This window comes from Syzygium oleosum, unplaced genomic scaffold, assembly GCF_021117445.2.
Source record: "Syzygium oleosum isolate NSW1041296 unplaced genomic scaffold, Sole_v2.1 Sole_v2.13, whole genome shotgun sequence".
Taxonomy (NCBI): domain Eukaryota; kingdom Viridiplantae; phylum Streptophyta; class Magnoliopsida; order Myrtales; family Myrtaceae; genus Syzygium; species Syzygium oleosum.
In genome coordinates, this window is record NW_026607497.1 from 4,216,109 (window position 1) to 4,238,028 (window position 21,920).

At 41.6% G+C, this 21,920-nt stretch overlaps 1 protein-coding gene and 1 long non-coding RNA gene across 3 annotated transcripts; one reads left to right on the top strand and one right to left on the bottom strand.

Moving 5' to 3' along the window:
- Nucleotides 1–6,969: 6,969 nt before the first annotated feature.
- LOC115675150 (patatin-like protein 2) lies at nucleotides 6,970–8,272 on the top strand. The gene is made up of 4 exons (XM_056317228.1): nucleotides 6,970–7,168; nucleotides 7,252–7,809; nucleotides 7,940–8,112; nucleotides 8,215–8,272. Exons 2-4 carry the CDS (start codon nucleotides 7,717–7,719, stop codon nucleotides 8,270–8,272), a joined length of 324 nt encoding a protein of 107 aa, XP_056173203.1. The 5' UTR covers nucleotides 6,970–7,168; nucleotides 7,252–7,716.
- Nucleotides 8,273–12,107: 3,835 nt separating this feature from the next.
- LOC130139596 (uncharacterized) lies at nucleotides 12,108–16,762 on the bottom strand. 2 transcript variants are annotated; one of them, XR_008817689.1, is made up of 4 exons: nucleotides 16,671–16,762; nucleotides 16,149–16,451; nucleotides 12,978–13,020; nucleotides 12,112–12,418 (listed from the first exon to the last, which is right to left on the bottom strand). It is a non-coding gene; the product is annotated as an uncharacterized LOC130139596 (long non-coding RNA). The 2 variants fall into 2 exon arrangements; XR_008817688.1 differs by lacking the exon at nucleotides 16,671–16,762 and having other exon boundaries at nucleotides 12,108–12,418; nucleotides 16,149–16,510.
- Nucleotides 16,763–21,920: the final 5,158 nt, after the last annotated feature.

Below are 21,920 nucleotides of genomic sequence, written 5' to 3' on the forward strand. Positions count from 1 at the left end.
ACATTGGGTCTATTGGGCATAGATAATGGGCCAAGTCATGGGCCTAGATAATGGCCAACATTGGGCTGAGTTAGCAGGGCTTCCTTTGGGCCTAAATATTGGCCCATCTTGGGCCTTTGTGGACCAACATGATGGGCCTACAGGGCCCCATACTTTTGGGCAGTGGCCGACTTAATGGGCCGGACATTGGACATTGGACAAGATAATGGGCCGATGCAGGACATGTTGGACCAATACAACAGATTGTGACGAGCCCACTTTTACTAGGCTTTGTGGGCCCATAATTTCTGGGCTTCACGTAATGTGCCCAGTGGGCCAGCCAAGATGGGTCTTATGGGCTTAGACAGATGGGCCAAAATAGACCCATTCGTTTTATTTTTTCGTGTAAGCAGTCTTGTTCGGTTTTTGCTCTCCAAATAATACGATGATTCATTAATTAAAAAATTTAAACCTCGTCGTGGTCCCAAGTAGAATTTCGACTTTGATTTTGCCAAAAAAATAATCACTAAAAACCTTAAATTATAACACATTTATCTGAACATTTTTTGTTACGCCGAGAAAATATTGGGTGGTCCCGGACCATCAAGTCAGTTATAATCCCTTCCAATAGTTCGGCGCCATAAATGTGAACATTTTTTGTCACGCCAAGAAAATATTGAGCGGTCCCGGACCATCAAGTCAGTTATAGTCCATTCCAATAGTTCGGCGCTCTGACCAAAAAAAAAAAAAGTTCGGCGCCACGTGTTCGAGAGGCCCACACCTAGACTTTTCAGAACTCCCTTTCTCAATCACACGCTCCTTTCCGTAAATACCCCCGACTTCATCTTCCTCCCCTTGACAGAGCAAGTGATCGCGCTCTAGGGGTCATAACAAAATATCTTTGAAGTTAGGGGTGTTTGTGGAGTTTTGAAGCTTGGTTGTCAGAAGGGTATGGCGTGTCTGTCAAGGGGAGGAAGATGAAGTTGGGGGTATCGCGCCCTTTGGAGATGAAGTTACGGAAAGGAGTGTGTGACTGAGAAAGGAGAAAATATTCAGTGGTTAGCTCGCACCAGGTCATCCGCCTACGTGGCGTGCGTGAGCTTAGTTGGCTCCACTCAACGGGAGACACGTGGCGCTGAGTTGGACTTGCTGAAAAAAGGCTTTCTTTTCTCTACGTGGGGGCAGAGCTGAAAAATTCAGCTCCCGCCTAAAACTTCCCCCCCCTCTCTCTCCTCTTTTCAATTTCCAAGGCCCTTCTTTACCTGCACTCCTGCGGAAGAACAGCCAAAACACACACACTCTCTCTCTTTCTCTACCGCCTCCGCCTTCGCCTCCGTCTCCGCCTCCGCCTCTCCCAAGAGCCCCGCCGGTCGCTCCGAGCTCAGATCTGCGCCCAAGAGGGAGAGCCCCGCGTCGCTGCAAGCTCGGATCTGCGCATCCGGCACGTCGCCTCCCTCAAGAGTCCCTCCGTCTCGAGCTGCTGGATCCGAGCCCCTCGCCTCCGCCGAGCTCGGATCTGCGCTCAAGAGGGAGAGCCCGCGTCGCTCCGAGGCTCGGATCTGCGCTGGCACGTCGCCTCCCCCAAGTGCCCCTCCGTCGCAGTGCTTTGGACTCAGAGCCCCTCAGCCTCCAGCCAGAGCTCGGTCTGCGCCCAAGAGGGAGAGCCGCGTCGCTCAGGAGCTCGGATCTGCGTCGGCACGTCGCCTCCCCCAAGAGCCCCTCCGTCGCGGTGCCTTGGATCATTGTGCCGTCTCAGGCTTTTTGTATTGTGTCTGGATAAGTTCATTGCAGGGGATGGAAGGCTTTGGTGGAAGATTTTTGCCGCGGCACAGAGGATGTTGCTGGTTTTAATTTACTGCACAAACATTCTTGTTCTTTATCTTGAGTCCCCCATATCGCCGCACAACGCCATTTCTACTACTCCCCCCTCTGCAGAAACCAAACCGTAGTCAGTCAGTCAGTCAAATGAAGAACACCCACAAACAGGAAACGAACGAAGCGCGCAAAACCGCGCAACAAAACCACCGTCCGAGAACGAATTCGTCGAACATCGAAGGAGCTAAAAGACACGAACCTGGTCGGATTCGATCGATTCGTGTGAAGTGTGTGTGTTCGTGAGTGATTTCGTTGCTTCTCCTTCACGCTTTGCGTCAAGAAACCATTTGACGGTCTTGCTCAAGCACACAGTAAAGAAAACTCAGCATATGGGGGACTCAAGATAAAGAACAAGAATGTTTGTGCAGTAAATTAAAACCAACAACATCCTCTCGTGCCGCGGCAAAATCTTCCACCAAAGCCTTCCATCCCCCGCAATGAACTTATCCGACACAATACAAAAAGTCGGAGACGGCACAACATATCTGCAGCGCGGCCGCTGACGGAGGGGCTCTTGGGGAGGCGACGTGCCGACGTAGATCCGAGCTCGGAGCGACGCGGGCTCTCCCTCTTGGGCGCAGACCGAGCTCGCGCAGAGGCGGAGGGGCTCGAGTCCGCGGCCGCGACGGAGGAGCACTTGGGGAGGCGACGTGCCAGGCGCAGATTTGAGCTCGGAGCGACGCGGGCTCTCCCTCTTGAGCGCAGATCCGAGCTCCGGCGGAGGCGGAGGGGCTCGGGATCCAGCAGCCCTAGACGGAGGGGCTCTTGGGGGAGGCGACGTGCCGGATGCAGATCCGAGCTCGCAATGACGCGGGCTCTCCCTCTTGGGCGCAGATCTCGAGCTCGGAGCGACCGGCGGGGCTCTTGGGAGAGGCGGAGGCGGAGGCGAAGGCGGAGGCGGTAGAGAAAGAGAGAGAGAGTGTGTGTTTTGGCTGTTCTTCCGCACGAGTACAGGTAAAGAAGGGCCTTCGAAATTGAAAAGAGGAGAGAGAGAGGGGGGGTAAGTTTTAGGCGGGAGCTGAATTTTTCAGCTCTGTCCCCACGTAGAGAAAAGAAAGCCTTTTTTCAATTTTTCAGCAAGTCCAACTCAGCGCCACGTGTCTCCCGTTGAGTGCAGCCAACTAAGCTCACGCACGCCACGTAGGCGGATGACCTGGTGCGAGGTAACCACTGAATATTTTCTCCTGAGAAAGGGAGTTTTGAAATGTCTGAGACGTGGCCCCACTACCGTGACACGTGGCGCTACTGTTTGAGGGGACTATAAATGACGTGAAGGTTTTTTTTTTTGGGGTCAAAAGATGACGTGAAGGTTCGGGACATAATTTACCGACAAGGTGGCTTTTGCCGACAAGATAGGCCTTTGCCGACAAGAATCTATGAAGGTTGGGGACCACCCAATATTTTCACAGCTTAGGTTCCGTTAAAAATGTGACATATCAATAAAAGATTACAAATTCTGACCAAAAACAAAAAATTAAAAATTAAAAAGAAAATTAGAAGCTAAAAAAGAAAAAAAAACCGAATTTACTATTCATCATCTTTAACCTCATGATCACCCGGCCAAAAGCTTCTCCGGCGGTCGTCCGTAGCTGTCCACTGCCGCCTAAACCTCCCCGCGGCATTCGTCGGCCCTTGATTGACCACCCACCAGATCTGGCCATCGCGGCCACGAGCTTCGAGGTTTGATCTGGCTTTGAAGCTCGAAGCTTGGCCTAAGGGTTTGTGAATTTGGTCTGCTTCGCGAGGGAACGGGTAAGCCCTACGCTTCGGCTCCACGAGGGGCGGGACCGTGGCAGCGGCAGAGGTGGCGGTGGCGGTGGCGGTGGTGGTGACGCGCTCGCAGGAGGGGCACATGGTAAGGGTGGTGGCAGGGAGCTGCATGTAGAAGGGCTAGGAGTTCTTGAGTGCCCGAAGCTCCTGGAGCCGCCGGTTCTCTTCCGTCAGCGTCTAGCAGCACCACTTCGGGTACTCGCAATCTGCTTCAACTTCGTCCTCGCTCTTCTGTTCTGGAACCACACCACCATTTGGCGAGGAAGCAGATTCAACTGTTTTGCCAAATAAAAAACCAAACCCATCAACAAAATCAACAATAATACCTCATTTCATGCTGATATCGTCATAGATTCTTTTTGGCATGCAAATACAGAAACCCTAAACCAAATCCAGATCGACTAATTCTTGATTGAAAACAATCTGCGCGGACGAAAATTCCCAAAAACAAAGGGCTGAAAGAACACATACCCAGAAAACTCAATTCGGAGAAAAGAGGGACGATTCGCAACAACAGTCAAATTTAAGCAAGAAAGTACTTGGAAATGAGAAGAGCCTCAAATCACCCCACAGCAGAGCAATGAACTAATGCGATTCGACACCCACCGTACGCGTAAACCGACAAAAGTCACATACCCTCAGGCCAAGCTTGGAGCTTCGAGCGGTCATGGTGGCCGCGGGCTTCGAACCCAGATGGCACCTCGAAGCTTAGGGCCTCCATGACCAGATCTGGATGTGGTCAAGCAAGGTTGAAGACGATGAACAGTGATTTCCTTTTTATTATTTTCGAATTTTTTCCTTGGCATCGTATCAGAGCTACGGCAAATCTGGGTCACAGAGATATAAGTTTAAGATTATTTATGCCACCAAATAAAATTGAGATAAATATGTAGTAATAACCATAATTTGAGAATTTTAGTAATTTTTTCGCTTTATCCTATGATGGATTTTTATTGCTCTTGTTACAGTTTTGATACTTTCTCCGAATGCTTCACAACTTAATCCCGCACGCTCTTCCCCCAAATTTTTCACCAAACCAAATTATTATGTACAAGAAAACCAAAGGATTCTTTAGCCCTCTATTATTCCCAAATTTCTCCAAGAAGTTTGTTGTTGAATAATGCAAATCAAACTGTGAATTGGGTGGCGAAGGCCTATCGAACCGATTCCCTTGATTAACCCCGTTTCCTTTGGTCACTGTTATGTTATGATTTTGGAAACTCTCATGCTTCAAGTTCTGCTTTTTAATGAAAGTAATGCTTCTATCAACCAAAAAATAAAATAAAATTAGGCTTCGTATGAGGAACGGTAGAATTCTACCATTATCAAAATATGCCATACCAGCCACATAGCTACGATGTATTCTCTCAAAACTTTTGGCGATCACTGCTTTCACCCCCTGATGAAGCCCATCATGCTTAGTGACACTAAACCCGAACGAAAAGGGAATGCTAGGCAAATTGAACATGTTGAGTTGAATCAAACGTGAACTCGGACCCTTGGCAGCCCAATCTCGAGAGCTGCCACTTCCATACTCGGCTCCTACAAGGATAATTGTGTCTTGCGCAGCGACCTTGTACCTCTGCAAGAATCAAGCAACGATTCTCAAGACTTGTCATCCAATGATCAATATTCTACACTGTTTCTGATTTTTAAGGGCAAGAAAAATGCAGTGAAAAATTCTAATGTAGGAATATGCAGGATAAGTATCATCTCTTGAATCCGAGTAAGTCCTTAAAAGGCTTTATTTTTTAAGGTCTCTCCAGTAAACTTTTGGGGATGTAAAACTCCTAAGGATATTCCCTTCTCGTGGGAAAGAAAAATATCCATGGAAAATTTAAGGACCGAACGTGTAAGTACTAACAAGTTAAAATAAAAAATGCAGTTTTATTACCCTGTTATGTGTATAAAATTGGATAGACAGAGCGGTCCCAATTGAAATTTCAACTCCAATTCTGTGGCGAGAAAAACCTTTTTTTAATTTTTTGGCTAGAAGGCGAGGAAAACCTTAAATGCCAAGGAATCACGGAAGGCCATGGATAGGGACCTACAATCCCCAATTTACGTATAATTCAATCGGACTTTGGGAATTTCGACCCAAAAAAAAAATCACACTTTTGGAATTGATAAAAAAAATCAGACTTTTGATTGGAAAAATTTAAGTATCAATAATACTAAAGGGGGAAAGGAAAATGAGTCCTATACGCTATCGGGCAAAAATTAAACTTTTTCAACCTACACCTAACCATCACTGTCCCAGACAGTAATAGGTCAGGTTGTCCAATTAGTGGCTTTCCCCCGTATCATATCGTGACAAAGCACGATGATTTGACAGGAAACAAAGCTTTGTCTTGTTTGCTTTGTTCTTTTAGACTGTGTTTGCTTCTTCTTGCTCAGCAAGAAACCCTTCTGCCCTCAAGAGAGCTTGCTCAAGCTCAAGCTCTCTGTTTGCAGGCACCGCAAGGAATTAATAGGTGCTCTCTTTTGTGTTGTTTTCTCGCCCTTGACTGATCAGTTTTTTCTGCATCAATCAATGGAGCGCCTCATCTCCCATAAGCCCATGTCCCTTCTAAGATCCATTCCTTCCCTTCTAAGATATCGAGGAGGGACCACGGAAAATGAGTATATCACCGCTTTGAATTTAGCTTCATTCCTGATGGAGGGGAATACATTTCCATTTCCATTCCAGATGGACTGGATTTCATTTCCATTCCAGATCGAGGAGGGACCATGGAAGCTGAAAATCTCACCCCCTTGACTTTCATTTCCATTCTAAGCATAGATGGAGGAGGGATTAGGGGAATAATTGCGGCAGCCATCCTCAGTTTCTTGGAATTTGAACTTCAGGTAATTCGAAAATTACTTTTAAATAAATTCTCTATTTTTCATGGAGATTTATGTTTCAGATTCATGATGTTAAGATTTGATTACTTTTAATACTACCTGTGCAGAAACTAGATGGTCCAAAGGCAAGAATCGCCTACTACTTCGACACGATCGCCGGAACAAGCACCGGTGGTCTGATTACGGTGATGCTCACTTGCCCGGACGAAAACGGTCGCCCTTTATTCGCCGCAAAAGAGATTCTGGAGTTTTATTTGAAAGAAAGCCCTAAAATTTTCCCGTCAAGTATTTTTCTTTTTTCTTGACTATTCCATGTGAAACGTATAGTAGAGATATTATGTTGATTTTAGGGATAGATACATTGAGAGCCACGGTGATGTAATTCGTCACCTAGTTTTACATTAGTATCATATAGTAATTATGTTGAATTTTAGGTACCTTATTATGAGAATGCAATTAAAATTTGAAAGCTTTACAACTAAGAGATCTTTTTAATCAACACAGAAGACGTATTTGGGGGCTGCGTCATTTAGCGACGGCCATTAGGTGTTTTCGAGGTCCAAAATATGATGGGGAGCACCTGCGCAGTGTTATAAGGAAATTATTGGGGGAAAAGAGATTGCACGATACATTGACTAATGTCGTGATTGTGGCTTATGACACTTTGTCGAATGACTTAATCATATTCTCGAGCCATGAGGTATTCTTCTTCCAATATTTTCAAATCATGACAATTAGTTTTTTCCATATCTAACTTGGATTGTTGAGTCCTTGTTTTGTTAGATAAAGAAATCACCTAGTCGAGATGCCCTCCTTTCTGACATATGCATTGGGACTTCGGCGGCCCCAGGTTACCTCCCCTCTCACTATTTCGAGACAATCGACCATTTGGGAAATATCACGAAATTTAATCTCGTAGATGGTACCATTGCTGCAAATAATCCGGTGCGTCTATATTATCAAGTGATTGCCTTTCTTAATTTAATACGGTGCTTTTAGCTCTTAAGATTTATTCCTTGAGATTGACAATTGTTTCATTGCTTGAAGATTTTGCTCGCAATAAGGGAAACAGTGAGGGAAGTGACAGGTGGGACTAACAATTTGGCTGAAGCGAGAAAGCACGGCCAGTTTCTGCTATTATCGATTGGAACAGGGACCAAAAGGGAAGACGGTTACCACGCAAGCGAAACCAGAAGGTGGGGCTTTTTTGATTGGCTCTACAAAAGAGGGTATTGTCCAATTGTGAATATGTTCGATAGAGGAAGCAAGGTCATGGTCGAGCAGAACCTTCCCACGGCCATCGAGACTCTTCATGCCAAAGATCATTATTTTCGGATTCAGGTTAAATTTTTTGGCTCAAGCATTTACTAAAGTTATGCTCCTTAGATTGCAAAGGCCAAATAGCTGACTTTTTTATTTAAGTTTTTTGAGTGCTCTTTGGATGAGTGTGAAAGTGATTATATGTGCGTAGGATGACACTTTGTGTGGGGATTTATCTTCCATGGACAAAGCCACTAGGAAGAATTTGGATGATCTGGTGAAATTCAGTGATGAATTGCTGGTTAAACCGGTTTCTAAAAGAAATCCAAATACTGGCGTTTTGGAGCCTTGTTCTAGAGAGACCAATGCTGAGGCTCTCATAAGGTAAATTTACTTCTTTGTTTTGTTTATGATATTTTGACCCTTTGGTTTGTCCTCTAATTGCGATTATTTCGATTAATCAACAATCACGCCTTCTTGTTGTAGGTTGGCTAAACTGCTTTCCGAGGGAAGGAAACGTAGACCGGCACCAATACGCGATTAATGTTATTTTGAGGTCTTGACTTGAAGTTAATGTCGTGTATTGTGCTTAGGGGTGAGCATAGTTCCAGATTCTATCTGGAACTTGAGAATCGGATAAGTGAGAACGTGTCGGTTTTAGGTTTTAGGGTATGCAAGGTAGGTTTCAGGTTCAAAAAATTGGGGAAATATGTTTCGACGGTTAGGTTCCGTGTTCTAGGTAGGTGAAACATGGAACCCGAAATAAGTTTTTGTATTTTTCTTGGTCTATGTCTTCGCGCGATCCTGCAGTATTCCATGGCATTCGATAATAAGTTTATAATCTGGAACCATTAGTCTGAGCTTCTATTTTATGACCGAGACTTTTACTTTGTTAATGTTTCTTATTGTTCGTGTGTCTAAATATAAGTTGTGTTCAGTGGATTGTAACAATAAGTGGTGGTCATTAAAAGCGACGATTCACTGCAATCGTTTAATTAATAATACAAGTAGAATCTAGGTAGATCTTGGAACCGACCATAAAACCTGTGACATGGTAGGTTTTGGGTTTTAAGATGTGTAGGGTAGGTTCCACGTTTCGAAAAATACGAAACATGTTCCCATGGGTAGGTTTCGGGTTTCAAGTGCAACCATTACATAACCTGAAACTGCTTAACCCTAGTTGTGCTCTCTTAGCTAATCGATTCCAACATTTATCATCTTTCTCACACAAATTCATCCAGATAATTTATCTTATGCAAGAACGTTTTCTCTTCATTTGGACGACAAAAAACTATTAGAATGGGACTTCACCGTAATTTGTCATTACAAAACATTTTCTCAATAGCTTCATTTATATAAAAAAAAAACCCCCATAAGGATGACATCACTAATTTCGTTAATTTAATCGATTTCGTTCCGCTAACAACATTTGAAAAATGTTATCAGCATAAACTTTGCCGGTGCATAACGTGTAATGTATTGAAATAGATACAATAAATTTCTTTTACACCAGTGAAGAGCCCGGACTTTGCCTTGGGTCATCATAAAAATGAAATAAACATTAATGGATAGTATTTTAATCAAAATATGAATCGATTTTTAGAAAATAATAATTCAAATAGATAATACTATGAGAACAATGATGAGTCAACCCAAAATTTCACAAAAAAAATTCTAAGAGAAAACCCACTTTTCTTGTTAGGAAAAATTATCAAAAAAATCATAAACCTACTGTACTTACGTCAATTTAGTTCTAAACCTTTTAATTGTGTTGATTGAGTCCTAAACTTTTGGATGATTTGTCAATATAGTCTACTCGGCCAATTTTAGCAGGAAGTCACTAACGTAGACGCCGATCATCCTATGTGGCACGACGGTGCCGACGTTGACAATTTTTAATATTTAAAAAGAAAGAAAGAAAAGAATAGAAAATAAGAAAAAGGAAAAATAATTTAAAATTCAGAAAAATTTAAGAAATTATCAACGTCAGCGTCGGCCATGCTACATATGACAACAACGTCCACGTCAACGATTTTTGGCTAAAATTGACTAGATGAACTAAATTAACAAATCGTTAAAAGGTTTAGAATTTAATTGACACAAATTCAATAGGTTTATGATTTTTTTAATAATTTTTAAATTCGTGTGTATTAATATATATAGCTATTGCCCCCATGACAATCGGACTTTTTGAGCCTGGGAAGCTGGGAGGAAATGCGGGCGCCGTCTTAGGATAAAGATGTGCTTATCTTCTTTTCTAACGAATAGGGTTTAGCAAAGCAAGAAAATAAAACAAAACATGAATAAAAAGATGAAGAAGCTTCTCATCAGGACGTGTTTATCTGCTTTCTTTTACTGTTCTTGTTTGGGAGTAAGACGAAATCTTCTCTTAAGATCATAACAGTTTTTTAAACAAGTATCGAATGGGATCATCTTATTATCCTTCCTTTTCTGTTGGGATTCATTACAGTACTTCAATCTCATAGATTTTTTTGGGGGCACTGATATTATTGATCTAATCGCAAGCAAATTGTAATAAAGTCCAACGCAAAAATTTAAGTTTATGGATGGAGAGATACGCGAAACTACATATGGAATTTGACAAATGGAGAGCAGCACAAACGAAATGTACGGCGTAAAACTTGATTTTGATACTATGTTTGAATGTTCAACTTAAAAGGTGGAGGGAGACCATGCATATAAAGAATATATAAACTCTACAAAGATTATAATTTACCACAAATTATCAATCTTTTGGAAAACATGTAGCATGAGATATCTTTTTTTTTTCTTTTTTCAATAGGATCTAATAAATGGCTTATCATTTAAGTCGATATTTTTCTGCATACGATAGAGGAATTTGTCAAAGCAGATAAAGAAAAGGTAAAATCACATGTTCATCCGAATTCTTGGTGGAAGGTGCATGCATCATCATATCGTTTTTCTTTTCATGTCGGGTTTAATTAATGCAGCTTTTTCATGTGAACGGGGGCTGCCAAGTTGGAGCCACCATAACCCAAGAAACAAATTCCATGGTCAAGCATCTTATTCTAATGTAACATATCTCACACACACATTCAAATCACAGCATCTTTGATTTTTAGAGACGGAAACTCCATCCAAACCCGTGTAGACGGAGCGTTTACTTTACGAATATTCATGGGATTTTGTTAAGAATGGTATGGATATCCCGCGTTATCGACAAAATAAAATACAAGAAAATGGAAAAGGAGTTGAGCATTAGGTGGCAAGTTCAAAATCCCTCAATAATGGAGAGCACCAGTCACTACGAGCGTGATGAGCTCGTAAAGTAGGTATCACAGTATTCCGGTTTCTTAATATATTGTAAAAAGTACTTGCAGCACTTGTCTTAGTATGATGTGGAAAGTTATCTTCATTTAGGCAATGGGAAGTCTGTTAGAAGCAATCTGACGAAACTATGAGAGGCCATTTACGTCAATAGATTTTCTGTTTTCCATGACAAAAAAAAATCTTTACATGAAAACACCTTTTGGATGATTACAATAAATTCAAAAACAAAAATCAACATAACTGTTTTTTTTTAAAGTAAATTTTTTTTCCTTTCCGTAACAAGAAGTGAGATTCTATCTATCTCTAATTTAAATTTTTGGATGAAAATTTTAGCACAAAGACAAGTGCAGATTTTTACTATCTAATTCATAGCAGGTATTTTCTTCTTCTCTTGTCGTTGTGTTGCTATGAATTGTGATCCCTTTTAATATGGTCTTTGAATTTTTAATTTGCTCGATATGATCCCTAAACTTTTAATACATGTTAAATTTAGGGACTACATTGAACATTTTTATATAATTCAGGGATTAAATTGAACATGTACCAAAGGTCAAGAGATTACATTGAATAAATTAAAAGTTTAGGGACCACATTAAATATTAATTTAAAATTTAGAGATTATATTAAATAAATTAAAAATTCAGGAATTAAATCACATATTAAATTAAAGTTTAAGAATCATTTGTATTATTTTTTCTTTATTAAAAAAGCAAGTGGCAGGATTTAGAAGTAATCATGTCGACATAAGGATCATAGCAAAAAGATCCGCTTTGTTTTTCTCTGGAAAGCAGGAGGTGCCCAGTCACTCTCATTGAATAGTCAGTGCAGACTTTTTTGAACACTGACATTTATTGAAAAAGCTAGGGTGTCAATGGGTCGGGTCGGGTCGGGTTTCTATGATACCCGACCCAAATCACAAGGGGCACATGCTCTTTCTGATCTGGCTCGGCCCAAAACCCATAGAACCCAAAGCGAAAATCCGGGTCGGGCCGGGTTTTCGATTTTTTTTTTTTTTGCGTGGATAAACGTATAAACCAGTACAAAGTGGGTGTGAACCCCGAATAGCCATAGTAAAAATTGCAAGCTGCTTATAATCTCTGTCAAGTTGGCTGTATAAAGTAAAAATTGATTCTGTTATCCAAAAAGTGGTTTACAATTGAGCCTGTCAACGTGTCACAAACAAAGACCTAAGACCAAATAGAGACATATGCTGAGAAACCAAATCTATTACATGCAATCTTAGTTTCGCAGGAAAAGAACACCTATGCGATATCCCCTATTTAGTATTTCTGAGGCGGTTGTTGGGTCGGCAACAATCCAAATCGCTTCTTTAGAAGAACTCTTTGCCTTGAGTATTTGTCATTAGGCGAGAAGCGAGCTGCAGAAAGAACATGATCAAAACATAAATAAATAAACAAAAACACCCTATGCTGTAGAAACCTTATTAGAGATATTCTGCAGCAAACAATTAGCTGCAATATGTGAGGCATGATTCAAATTATATAGACTAAGAACACCAGGTGGTTGAAACATATATGTTTCATCTCCACTGAACTGCAGCTCCATTGGAGGAAGGAAGCGCAGGATAGTTAAGAGCGACATTTGATCTAAGTCCATTAGCATTCAAAGCTAATCATTGCCATTAGACTTTTTAGCTTTGCCAAGATGGACTATGAAGACAGGATTCAACAGAGCCCACACACGAGAAGAATGTATGGATAGATAACAAATGGAAATCCAACTATTCCCACAAGGGCAATAAAATGTTCTTTAACAGTGGTAGAGAAAGAAGATAACTTAAAAAACTGTAACAGCCTTACATTCTATCAAAAACCATCTCGGTCCAGTGCAATAATCCCACCAGGACCAACAAATATAACAACCAAATACCTAACTCAAGAAAAGCAAATAAAACATCAAATGAGGTGAGGTCTTACCTGGATGAGCAGATTGTGTAGCGAGACCCAAGGGAGTTTCTTTCTGCATACAATCAAACAGCCATTTCAGAACATGGATTGGCAAAATAGTTCAAAGAGTATATGATAAACTGTACAAGCAGAAGATTTCATTTTTAACAAGTACCAATCTCCAACTTCATCAATCGTCTAGAGAAACCGAGTTTGGCTCCATGGTTGTAGTTGGCAACTCTGCATTAAATTTATGATGAAAATGAGAATTAATGTATCCATCAAAGTATAAAAGGGTACAAAATTCCACAACCATATTTTTTTACCTGACTCAAAGATTTCAAGTTCTTCTAAGTCCTCCTCAATCGAACGTGAAAGTGGCTTAGATCGTAACCAATCTTGAGCACATATAAGAGCCTCCACCATGCTTGGGGTCAAAGAGCTACGGAATACATCAAGCACACGACCTCCTGTGCTGACTGCGGCCTCTGATGCTACAGTCGAGACGGGCACAGCCAAGATGTCTCGAGCAATGGAAGAAAGGATATGATATCTTGAAGAATTTACTTTCCACCAACTTAAGATATCAAAGTTTGGGTTATAACGTTCACATCCTTCCTCCAAATATTTGTCCAATTCTGATTTTTCTTCCAAATATTGTTGTCCAGTTTGGCTAAGATACTTTGCAGTCATAAAATCAGCACCAACCACAGGAGACTTTGATATGCTTATCGTCCCTGTGCTCTTTAGCCTCAAGTTGCTTTGGGGGCACACACCAGTGCGATATTGCTCGAACAATGACGTCAGAGATGTTTTTACTTTATCTCGTAAAGTTTCCGCCTCCTTCCTTTCATAAACATCATTAATCATCCACTTCACATATTCCCACTTATGTCGCGGGTCAAGTATGCAAGCAATGAACAAAGTAAGATTGATGTTGTTCACATTGCCAAAATATTTATTGAATTTGGTTTTCATTCTCTTAGCCATTTCCTGCACACTTTGATCCTCATTCTCACAATATGCATCAATGATTCCATGAATCCCATACACATCCTTCGCCATATCATTACTGGTGACATAAGAAGAACCCGAAACTTTTAAACTTGATGCATAAGTGAACCAAGATTAAGATTCAAACTGACGGACCACAATCAACACAAGGCGCATAATGCAAATAATCGCAGCCACACCATGGAGCAGCAAAGAAACATATAAAGCTATGTTGCACTCCAAACAACATTTCAGCAAAAAAAGAATGACCACAGCAGACCCATAATACTCCTTCACCACATATTAAACTTTACTGATGATTGCTAAAATTTTGCAAAAAAATGAGAGATTGCAAGCCGATCATTTCACATTGTGCAAAATTCATGTGTATGTAATTGCAGCAAGGACAGATCATATATACCAGCAGATACCAACCAAGACAACTGAGAAATGGCATCTAGATCCTAAGTTCCATAACCCAACAAAGGCAAAGAAATATGGCAACAGCTACTTTGACTAAAAACATGCTGTGAAAAATAGAGTGCCTAAATTTCATCAGATCCCACCAGAGCACTGTCGATTCACGAAGATGAAGCCAAAACAATGATGAGCCATTTTGCTAGAAAAGCTCAATATAAGAGATGCTTATCAAAGTGGGATGTCAAATATAAGAATCAAGTTCAAGATTAAAAGGGATGCTTATTGATGTGGGATGTCAACTGTGACAATGCCCTGCTACAGTAACTAGTCAATGAACTATATTTGTTTTATTGGTTTTAGGAATGAAACTAGTAAGATACGTAAGAATAAAGCTTGTGCTTGTGAGGTGTCAACTCCATTAAAAAACTGTTGACAGCAATCAATGGAATAACAAAAAAGATTCATGGTTTTACAACACCTTTGACTGACAAAATAAGCATTTAATGTCAAACACTTGAATATATATATTTTCATGGTCTAGCTGGACAGACCTGCAAGTTTCAATCTAGGACATGTTCATAGATTATCACCCCGGTCTCATTGCTTTGCACTCTATAAAATAAGTCAGTTTCAACTTGTTTCCTGTTAATTTCAATCTCTTCACCTGTTAAGAACTTTCATATTTATTTCTTCTTCACCTTAAAGAATACAAGTATACTTTGGCACCTAGCATTTTCCGCCGTTAGAACGACTTGGACATAACTGACCAATAACAGAATGATTTACATCACATGAACTGACATCTTAAAGATGCACAAACACGATGTACATTCTTTATAAATTCCGTGACATCAGAATTTAAATTTTCAGTTCAGTCCAAGATATGAAAAAGCGAAACTTGGTCACACATCAAAAAACTTTCTTTTATCAGTCATTAATGAGACGACATATATAGTATATCAGCAATTCAGGGACATAACACAAAAACATGCCCTTCCATGCTAATTGGACATTAAGTTAAGTTTCCACATTAGTTGCTCAACATCATTGCAACCTAAAGGAAGAATTGCTCCATAGCAACTTAAAGTTTACCTCTGAAGTAAGAAGTTCCTCGAGCTGTTGGTTTTCCGATTTGTATTCCTGAAGACGAGATTGAAGTCCAGTACAAACCTGAACAATTGAGTAAGCATCGTCAAGTTACAACTTCGGTACCATCTCAGTAATTTTATTGTGGAATAAATCCTTCTAAAGTAGTCTTGACCGAAAAGATGGCTTGTGTATTAAGTAGCTACTTGGGATCATCTCGTTTTTATTGTTCAATAAATCCATCTGAACAGTCTTGGAACCGAAAAGTATAATCAGGAAGGAGGGTATGGTACGTGGAAGTGCAAAAATCTTGATCACGAGTGACCAAGTCCGCTGTACTTGACCCAAGTTAAATGACACACCATCAGCTGCTAGCAAAGCAAAAAGGCACCACCAGATGGATTTCTCAATTTCATGGTTACTTCTCAAGATTCAATTCAACCCAACAGAAATATACCCAAATACCCTCTTGTTCATCCTACGACGTATGATCACAGATTAGAAAGACGAAAAGCTACTTCCGACATCATAAACACGATCCAGCACGAGATTGGAACAGAAAGAACCAAGAAGAACATGGAAGAATTGAACCAAGAAAGACAAAATGCTACTCAGAATTTCACCAGATTGAAACAGAACACCGAGCAAAGACCAAAACGAGACTGGCGAAAGCGACAAGCAAAGACAGGCAATCTGCTCTACCTCACACCAAGGCTCAACAGCTCGAAGATCTTAACACAGGCACATGAGCTCCTTTCTCTACAGCTGGGAAGCCGTCTGAAGATCTCAAAGAGGCATTCATCCGGGAGTTCCTCGATTGAAGATAAATGAAGGAGTGATACTGGAAGCTTGTTGTTGGGGCGATTTCACCGACGTATGAGGTGCATTCCAGCTCGGTGGCTCAGATTGAATCTTCTCAGCATCTGTGGTGCAGCTAGAGCTAAGAGCGACTCTAATTCCATGTGCAGACAGGCTTCCGGCGAGATGAATTGGTTCGTCGCAATCCTACTTGCAATGTAGTCATGATGAGGAAGGACCTGATTCCATGAGAGACTTTGATTCCATGCGCTGCGCTTTGCGAGGGATGAGCGGAAGCTTGAAGACGAAAGAGACGAAGGAGTTGATATCTAGGGTTTTTTTAAGTCCCGGGCCGGCCGTAAAAAAAGCCCGACCCGGACCGGCCCGGCCCGAAAAATGAATAATATATGAAATTTAGGCTCTTACCCAATCCAAAGGAGGCCCGCCCCGAAAAAGCCCTAAATTTCCGGGTCAGGTCGGGTCGGGCCGGTCTGGTATGGGTTGGGTCGGGCTTTATTGACACCCCTAGAAAAAGCAAGTGGCAGGTTTTCTAGTTGAAGATTAAAGAGAGGGAGCAATGATGGTAATACTTTAAGGATGCGCTTAGTATCATTTTTATTTTTTTATTTTTTGAAATAAAAAAGAATAGAAATTCGTTTGTGTATGTCAATTAATTTTTCTATTTTCCGGAATACAAAAGTGGCCAGGGATAGTTTTGGAACAAAAACAAGAAATAAAAAAAATCCATTTTTTTGTTTTCAGGAACAAAAAGAGAAACAATGTCAATTTAGACTGTGTTCGTTTGGCGAAAAATATTGTGTTTTTGGAAAATGTTTTCTCAGAAGTCATTTTCCTAAAAAATATTTTCCCGAAACATAATTTTCCGATGTTTGGTTGAAATATGAAAAAAGTTTCGGAAAATATTTTCCGGCGTTCGGTGACCGCCGCCGCCTTGCTGTGTTCTTTTTCCTTCTTCTTCTCCGGCGACCTGCCAAAGGTGAGCTTGAGTGTCGCCACAGGCCGGCGAGGCTCGAGCTCGCCAGATTTCGGCGAGCTCGAGCCTCGCCGGCCTGTGGTGAGGCCGAGCTCGCCCGAGGCCGGCGATCTTCGGCCTCGCCGGCCTGTCGAGAGCCCAAGCTCGCCCTAGGCCGGCGAGCTCCGGCCTGTCGCGAGCCCAAGCTCGCCCTAGGCCAGCGAGCTCCGGCCTCGCCAAATCCGGCGACCTAGGCAAGGATCGAGCCTCGCCTGAGGTTGCCTGACGTCGGCGAGGCCGAGCTCGCCCAAGGCCGACGAGCTCGGGTCTCGCCAGATTCGGCAACTTGGGCGAGGCTCGACCCTCGCCTGAGGTCGCCACAGGCCGAGCTCGCCCAAGGCCGGCGAGCTCGGGCCTCGCCAGATCCGGCGACCTGGGCGAGGCTTTGGCGACCTCGGGCCTCGCTAGATCCAGCGAGGCTCGAGCCTTGCCTGAGGTCGCCGGAGCCTCGTCGACGTCTGGCGAGGCCCAAGTTCGCCAGTCGGCGGACGCTGGCTGAGGAAGAAGAAGAAAAAAAAAAGAAAAAAAAATATTGAAAATAGGAAGAAGAAGCCCTTCTTCCGGAAAATGACTTTCGCTTCTCAGAGGCGGAAGTCATTTTCCTCAAAAAACTGAAGGAGTTTGGGGGTGGGAAGGAAAACATTTTCCGCGGGAAAACATTTTCCGCCCCCCGAACACTGGAAAACGCGGAAAATATTTTTTCGAAAAATATTTTCCGCCAAACGAACACAGCCTTAGAGAAACAATTTCATATACCATTAAATCCCAAAACCCCAAACCCTAAAACCGAAACCCCAAAATCGGAAACCCAAAACTCGAAACCCTAAAACCCAAACCCCAAAATCGGAAACCCAAAACTCAAAACTTTAAAACCCAAACCCTAAACCCCAAACCCAAAAAGCGAAACCCTATATCCTAAAACTCTAAACCCAAACCCTAAAACCCGAAATCCTAAAACCCTAAACCCTAAATCCTAAAACCTAATACTCGAAACCCCAAAACCCAAAATCGAAATCCAAAACCTGAAAATCCAAAACCCTAAATCCCAAACCCTAAAACCCAAACCCTACCCCAAAACCAAAAATCCAAGCCCTATATCCTAAAACTCTAAACCCGAAATCCTAAAACCCTAAACCTAAAACCCAAAATCCTAAAAACTAATACCCGAAACCCCAAAAACCCAAACCCTGAACCCCAAAACCCAAAACCCTCAACCCCAAACCCCAAATCTCGAAACCACAAACCCTAAACACAAAACCCTAAAAACCTAAACCATAAATTCTAAACCCTAAACCCTAATTTCCTCGACCACCACCCGGTATTTGCTTTATCTATAAAGAGTCATTTTCTTTATGATTGTATTAAAGTCATCCAATTCTATATCATAATATATTTTAATTCTATTTCTAGTCTAGTTTTATCCAAATATGAATTGTTAAGTCTTCACTGATATTTTTATAATTAAATGAAAAAAATTGGGAATAGAAATTTGTAAGATTGTACCAAATACATTTCTGTTCTTTTTCTATTCTAGGAATAGAAATTTTGTACAGTTACAAAACGCTATCTTTTGCTCAGAAACTCGTCTATGGAATAGAAATAGAAAAAAATTATTGCTAAATAGAAATTGTTTCTAGAAATGTAAATGTTACTATACTCACCCTAATCAACTCCGCATATTTGTCGAGGTCATAATAAGGGTCTGTTTAGTAACGTTTCTGTTTCTTTGTTTTTCTGTTCTTTTGTTTCCCGGAACAGAAAAAGAACAGAAATCCGTTTAGTAAAAAAAATCTATTTTTTTGTTTCTGGAACAAAAAAGTGATTTTGGAATAGATTTGGAACAGAAACAAGAAGCAAAAAAAATCTACTTTTTTGTTTTTGGAACAAAAACAAGAAACGATTTTTTTTGGAATCCTCCAAAAACAAGAAACAATCCATCGGCCGCAACCCGCCCATCGCCGCCTCTCGCCGTCCTTTGCCGCCACGTATCGCCCGCCTTCCGCCGCCGACCGCCTCCCGCTCGCTGGCCGCCTCCCGCCCGTTGGCCGCCTCTTGTCGTCGACCATTGTCCTCCGCCGCTAGACGCTTGTCGCCACCGGCCGCCGTCCTCCACCGCTGGCCGCCATGCTCCATCGCCCGACGCTGGCCGCCACCCGGCGCTGGCCGCCTCCCCCCACCAACCACCCAACGCCGGTGATCACCCACCACCGGTCGCCGTCCTCCGCCGTCGGCGACCACCCACCACCGGCCGCCATCCTCCGTCGCCGACCATTGTGCTCCACCGCCCGACGCCGGCCACCACCCGGCGCTAGCTGCCCTCGACTGCCGGCCACCTCCCGCCCTTGGCCACCCGACGCCGACGGTCACCCACCATCGGTCGCCATCCTTCGCCATTGGTCGCCGTGCTCCATCGACCGACGCTGGCCATCCTCCGCCGCCAGCCACCTCCCGCCGCCGCCCCCCGCTGCCGTCACTGCCACCCGACACCACCGTGCTCCGCCGCTGACAGCCGTGCTCCATTGCCTCATGCCGCCGGCCACCATCCTCCGCCCCCCGCCGCCGACCACCATCCTCCGCTCCCCGCCGCCGACCACCGTCCTCCGCCCCCCGCCGCTACCCGCCGACCACTGTCCTCCGCCCCCCACCGCTACCCGCCGTCCTCTGCCGATAGCCCAGAAGGGAGAAACTTGTCCATGGAATAAAAATGGATCATTCGCGCCCTAAACGCGTTTCTATTCTTTTTCTATTATAGGAATAGAAATTTTGTGCAGTTACTAAATGCTATTTTTTGTTCAGAAACTGTTCCAAGAAATAGAAATAGAAATAGAAAAAATTATTTCTGATCAGAAATTGTTTCTGGGAACAGAAATGTTGCTATGCAGACCCTGAGAGTAATTCCTCTCAAGCGCAGTAGAATGAAATGGAAAAAAAAAAGATTTATTAGTGAGTCTCTCTAAATTAAACAATAAAGAAAGGAAGTTTTGCATTTAATATATCGTTCTTTTATATTTTGTCCAATAGATATTTTGAAAACCCAAAGTTTTTTATTAAGTATAATTGAGTATGATTAACAAGTGTTTCGATATCGTTTGTTGACAAAATTAACGAAGAACTCGATTTAGGATATCATTGAATAGGAGCGTGACCACAAACGAGGACAAAAGGAACAATAAATTACTTCGGAGAGGGTGCAGCGGTACGGCAATGGTGGCAAAGGGTGACGCACGTGCAAATATTTGCAAATTTTTTTAGCTTTCTTCGGAGCAATAAAAGGAATTTTGTTGGATCCGCCAAAATTTTATCTGGGGAATCAGAAGACAATCTGCCTGCTAGAGCAACCAAAAAATTCTTAATTTGATAAAAGAAAATTCTTTTCAAAAAATCATTATCAAGGAAAATGTTTTTCCATTTTCAGGTTAGAGCATTCATTTTCCTAAATCTAAGTATGTATATTTTCTTTAACTATAAATAATTTTCTATTAACTAATCATTTTCAGTAAACCAAATGAGTAAAAATATAAAAAAACTAATTTGTAAAAACCTCTTTTACTCAAACAAACAAGCCCTATATGAAATACAAGGTGATTGATGAAAGTGTGAGATTAGATCCGACCATAGCCCCAATTGATCATGTCCACGTGGTGGAACAAATCATATGTCCAAGAACCTTTCAAAAATTATATGAAAGGTCGTGAAGCTTCTAATTGCGTGCCAACATTGGGCAAGCACATCTAGTTCTTGATCCTATCTCATTATCTTCCCAAACCTCTAAGCTAAAAAGTAGAATTTGCATCTGATAAACTAGGGAATCTGAAAAACTAAAATAACCGAACTAAGGGTCTGTGTATTAGAAGAAAAGCTATTTTCAAGAAGTTGTTTTTCCAATTTTTCAGTATTTAGACAACGGAAAAAAAGGATAATGGAAAACTAATCAATTTATGTAACACGTTTTCCATTGACTAAAAACAAGTTTAAAATAGAGAAAACAACTTCCCTTTCTAGTAAGAAGGAAATCGTTTTCCATAAACCACAAAATAAATGGAAACTAACCATTTTCCTTGAAGATGATTTTCATAAAAAATATTTTCCTTTATCATGAAATTTTCAGTGAAACAAACACACCCTAAAACAGAAGGTTTTTTTTTGCTTTGATTGGAGAAGTATTTTATTCATTTCTCTAAATTGAAATAGCAGAGCTCATAAAAGAGGTTTGTCATAAAACCACAACATAGTCAGTTAATTACCAACTCATCCCATAAATATTTTACTTGCCAAAATTGAATTCGGATCTCCCTCATCTGACAACCATTTAAATTTCTTTCCTTGATCAAATTCACATCCTTATATATATATTTTTTGTCACTCTCAACGCATTAATTTAAATCTATTCTTACATGCATATTCATTTTTTCTACAAAATTATTGTACAAGATCTTTATAGTTATGACTATGTAAAGCCATAAATATGTAAATTAATAAAAAAAATTGTCCAGCTTCAAAATGTATAGTATCATGTCAAAAATCTCTTGAAAAACCTGTAATTGCTTGTACACGTGCGAAATATGTAAAATGTGTTGTATTTCATTTGAAAGGAAATTAGAAAAGGACAAAAAAAGAGAAACTATATAAAAAAGAGTTTCCCT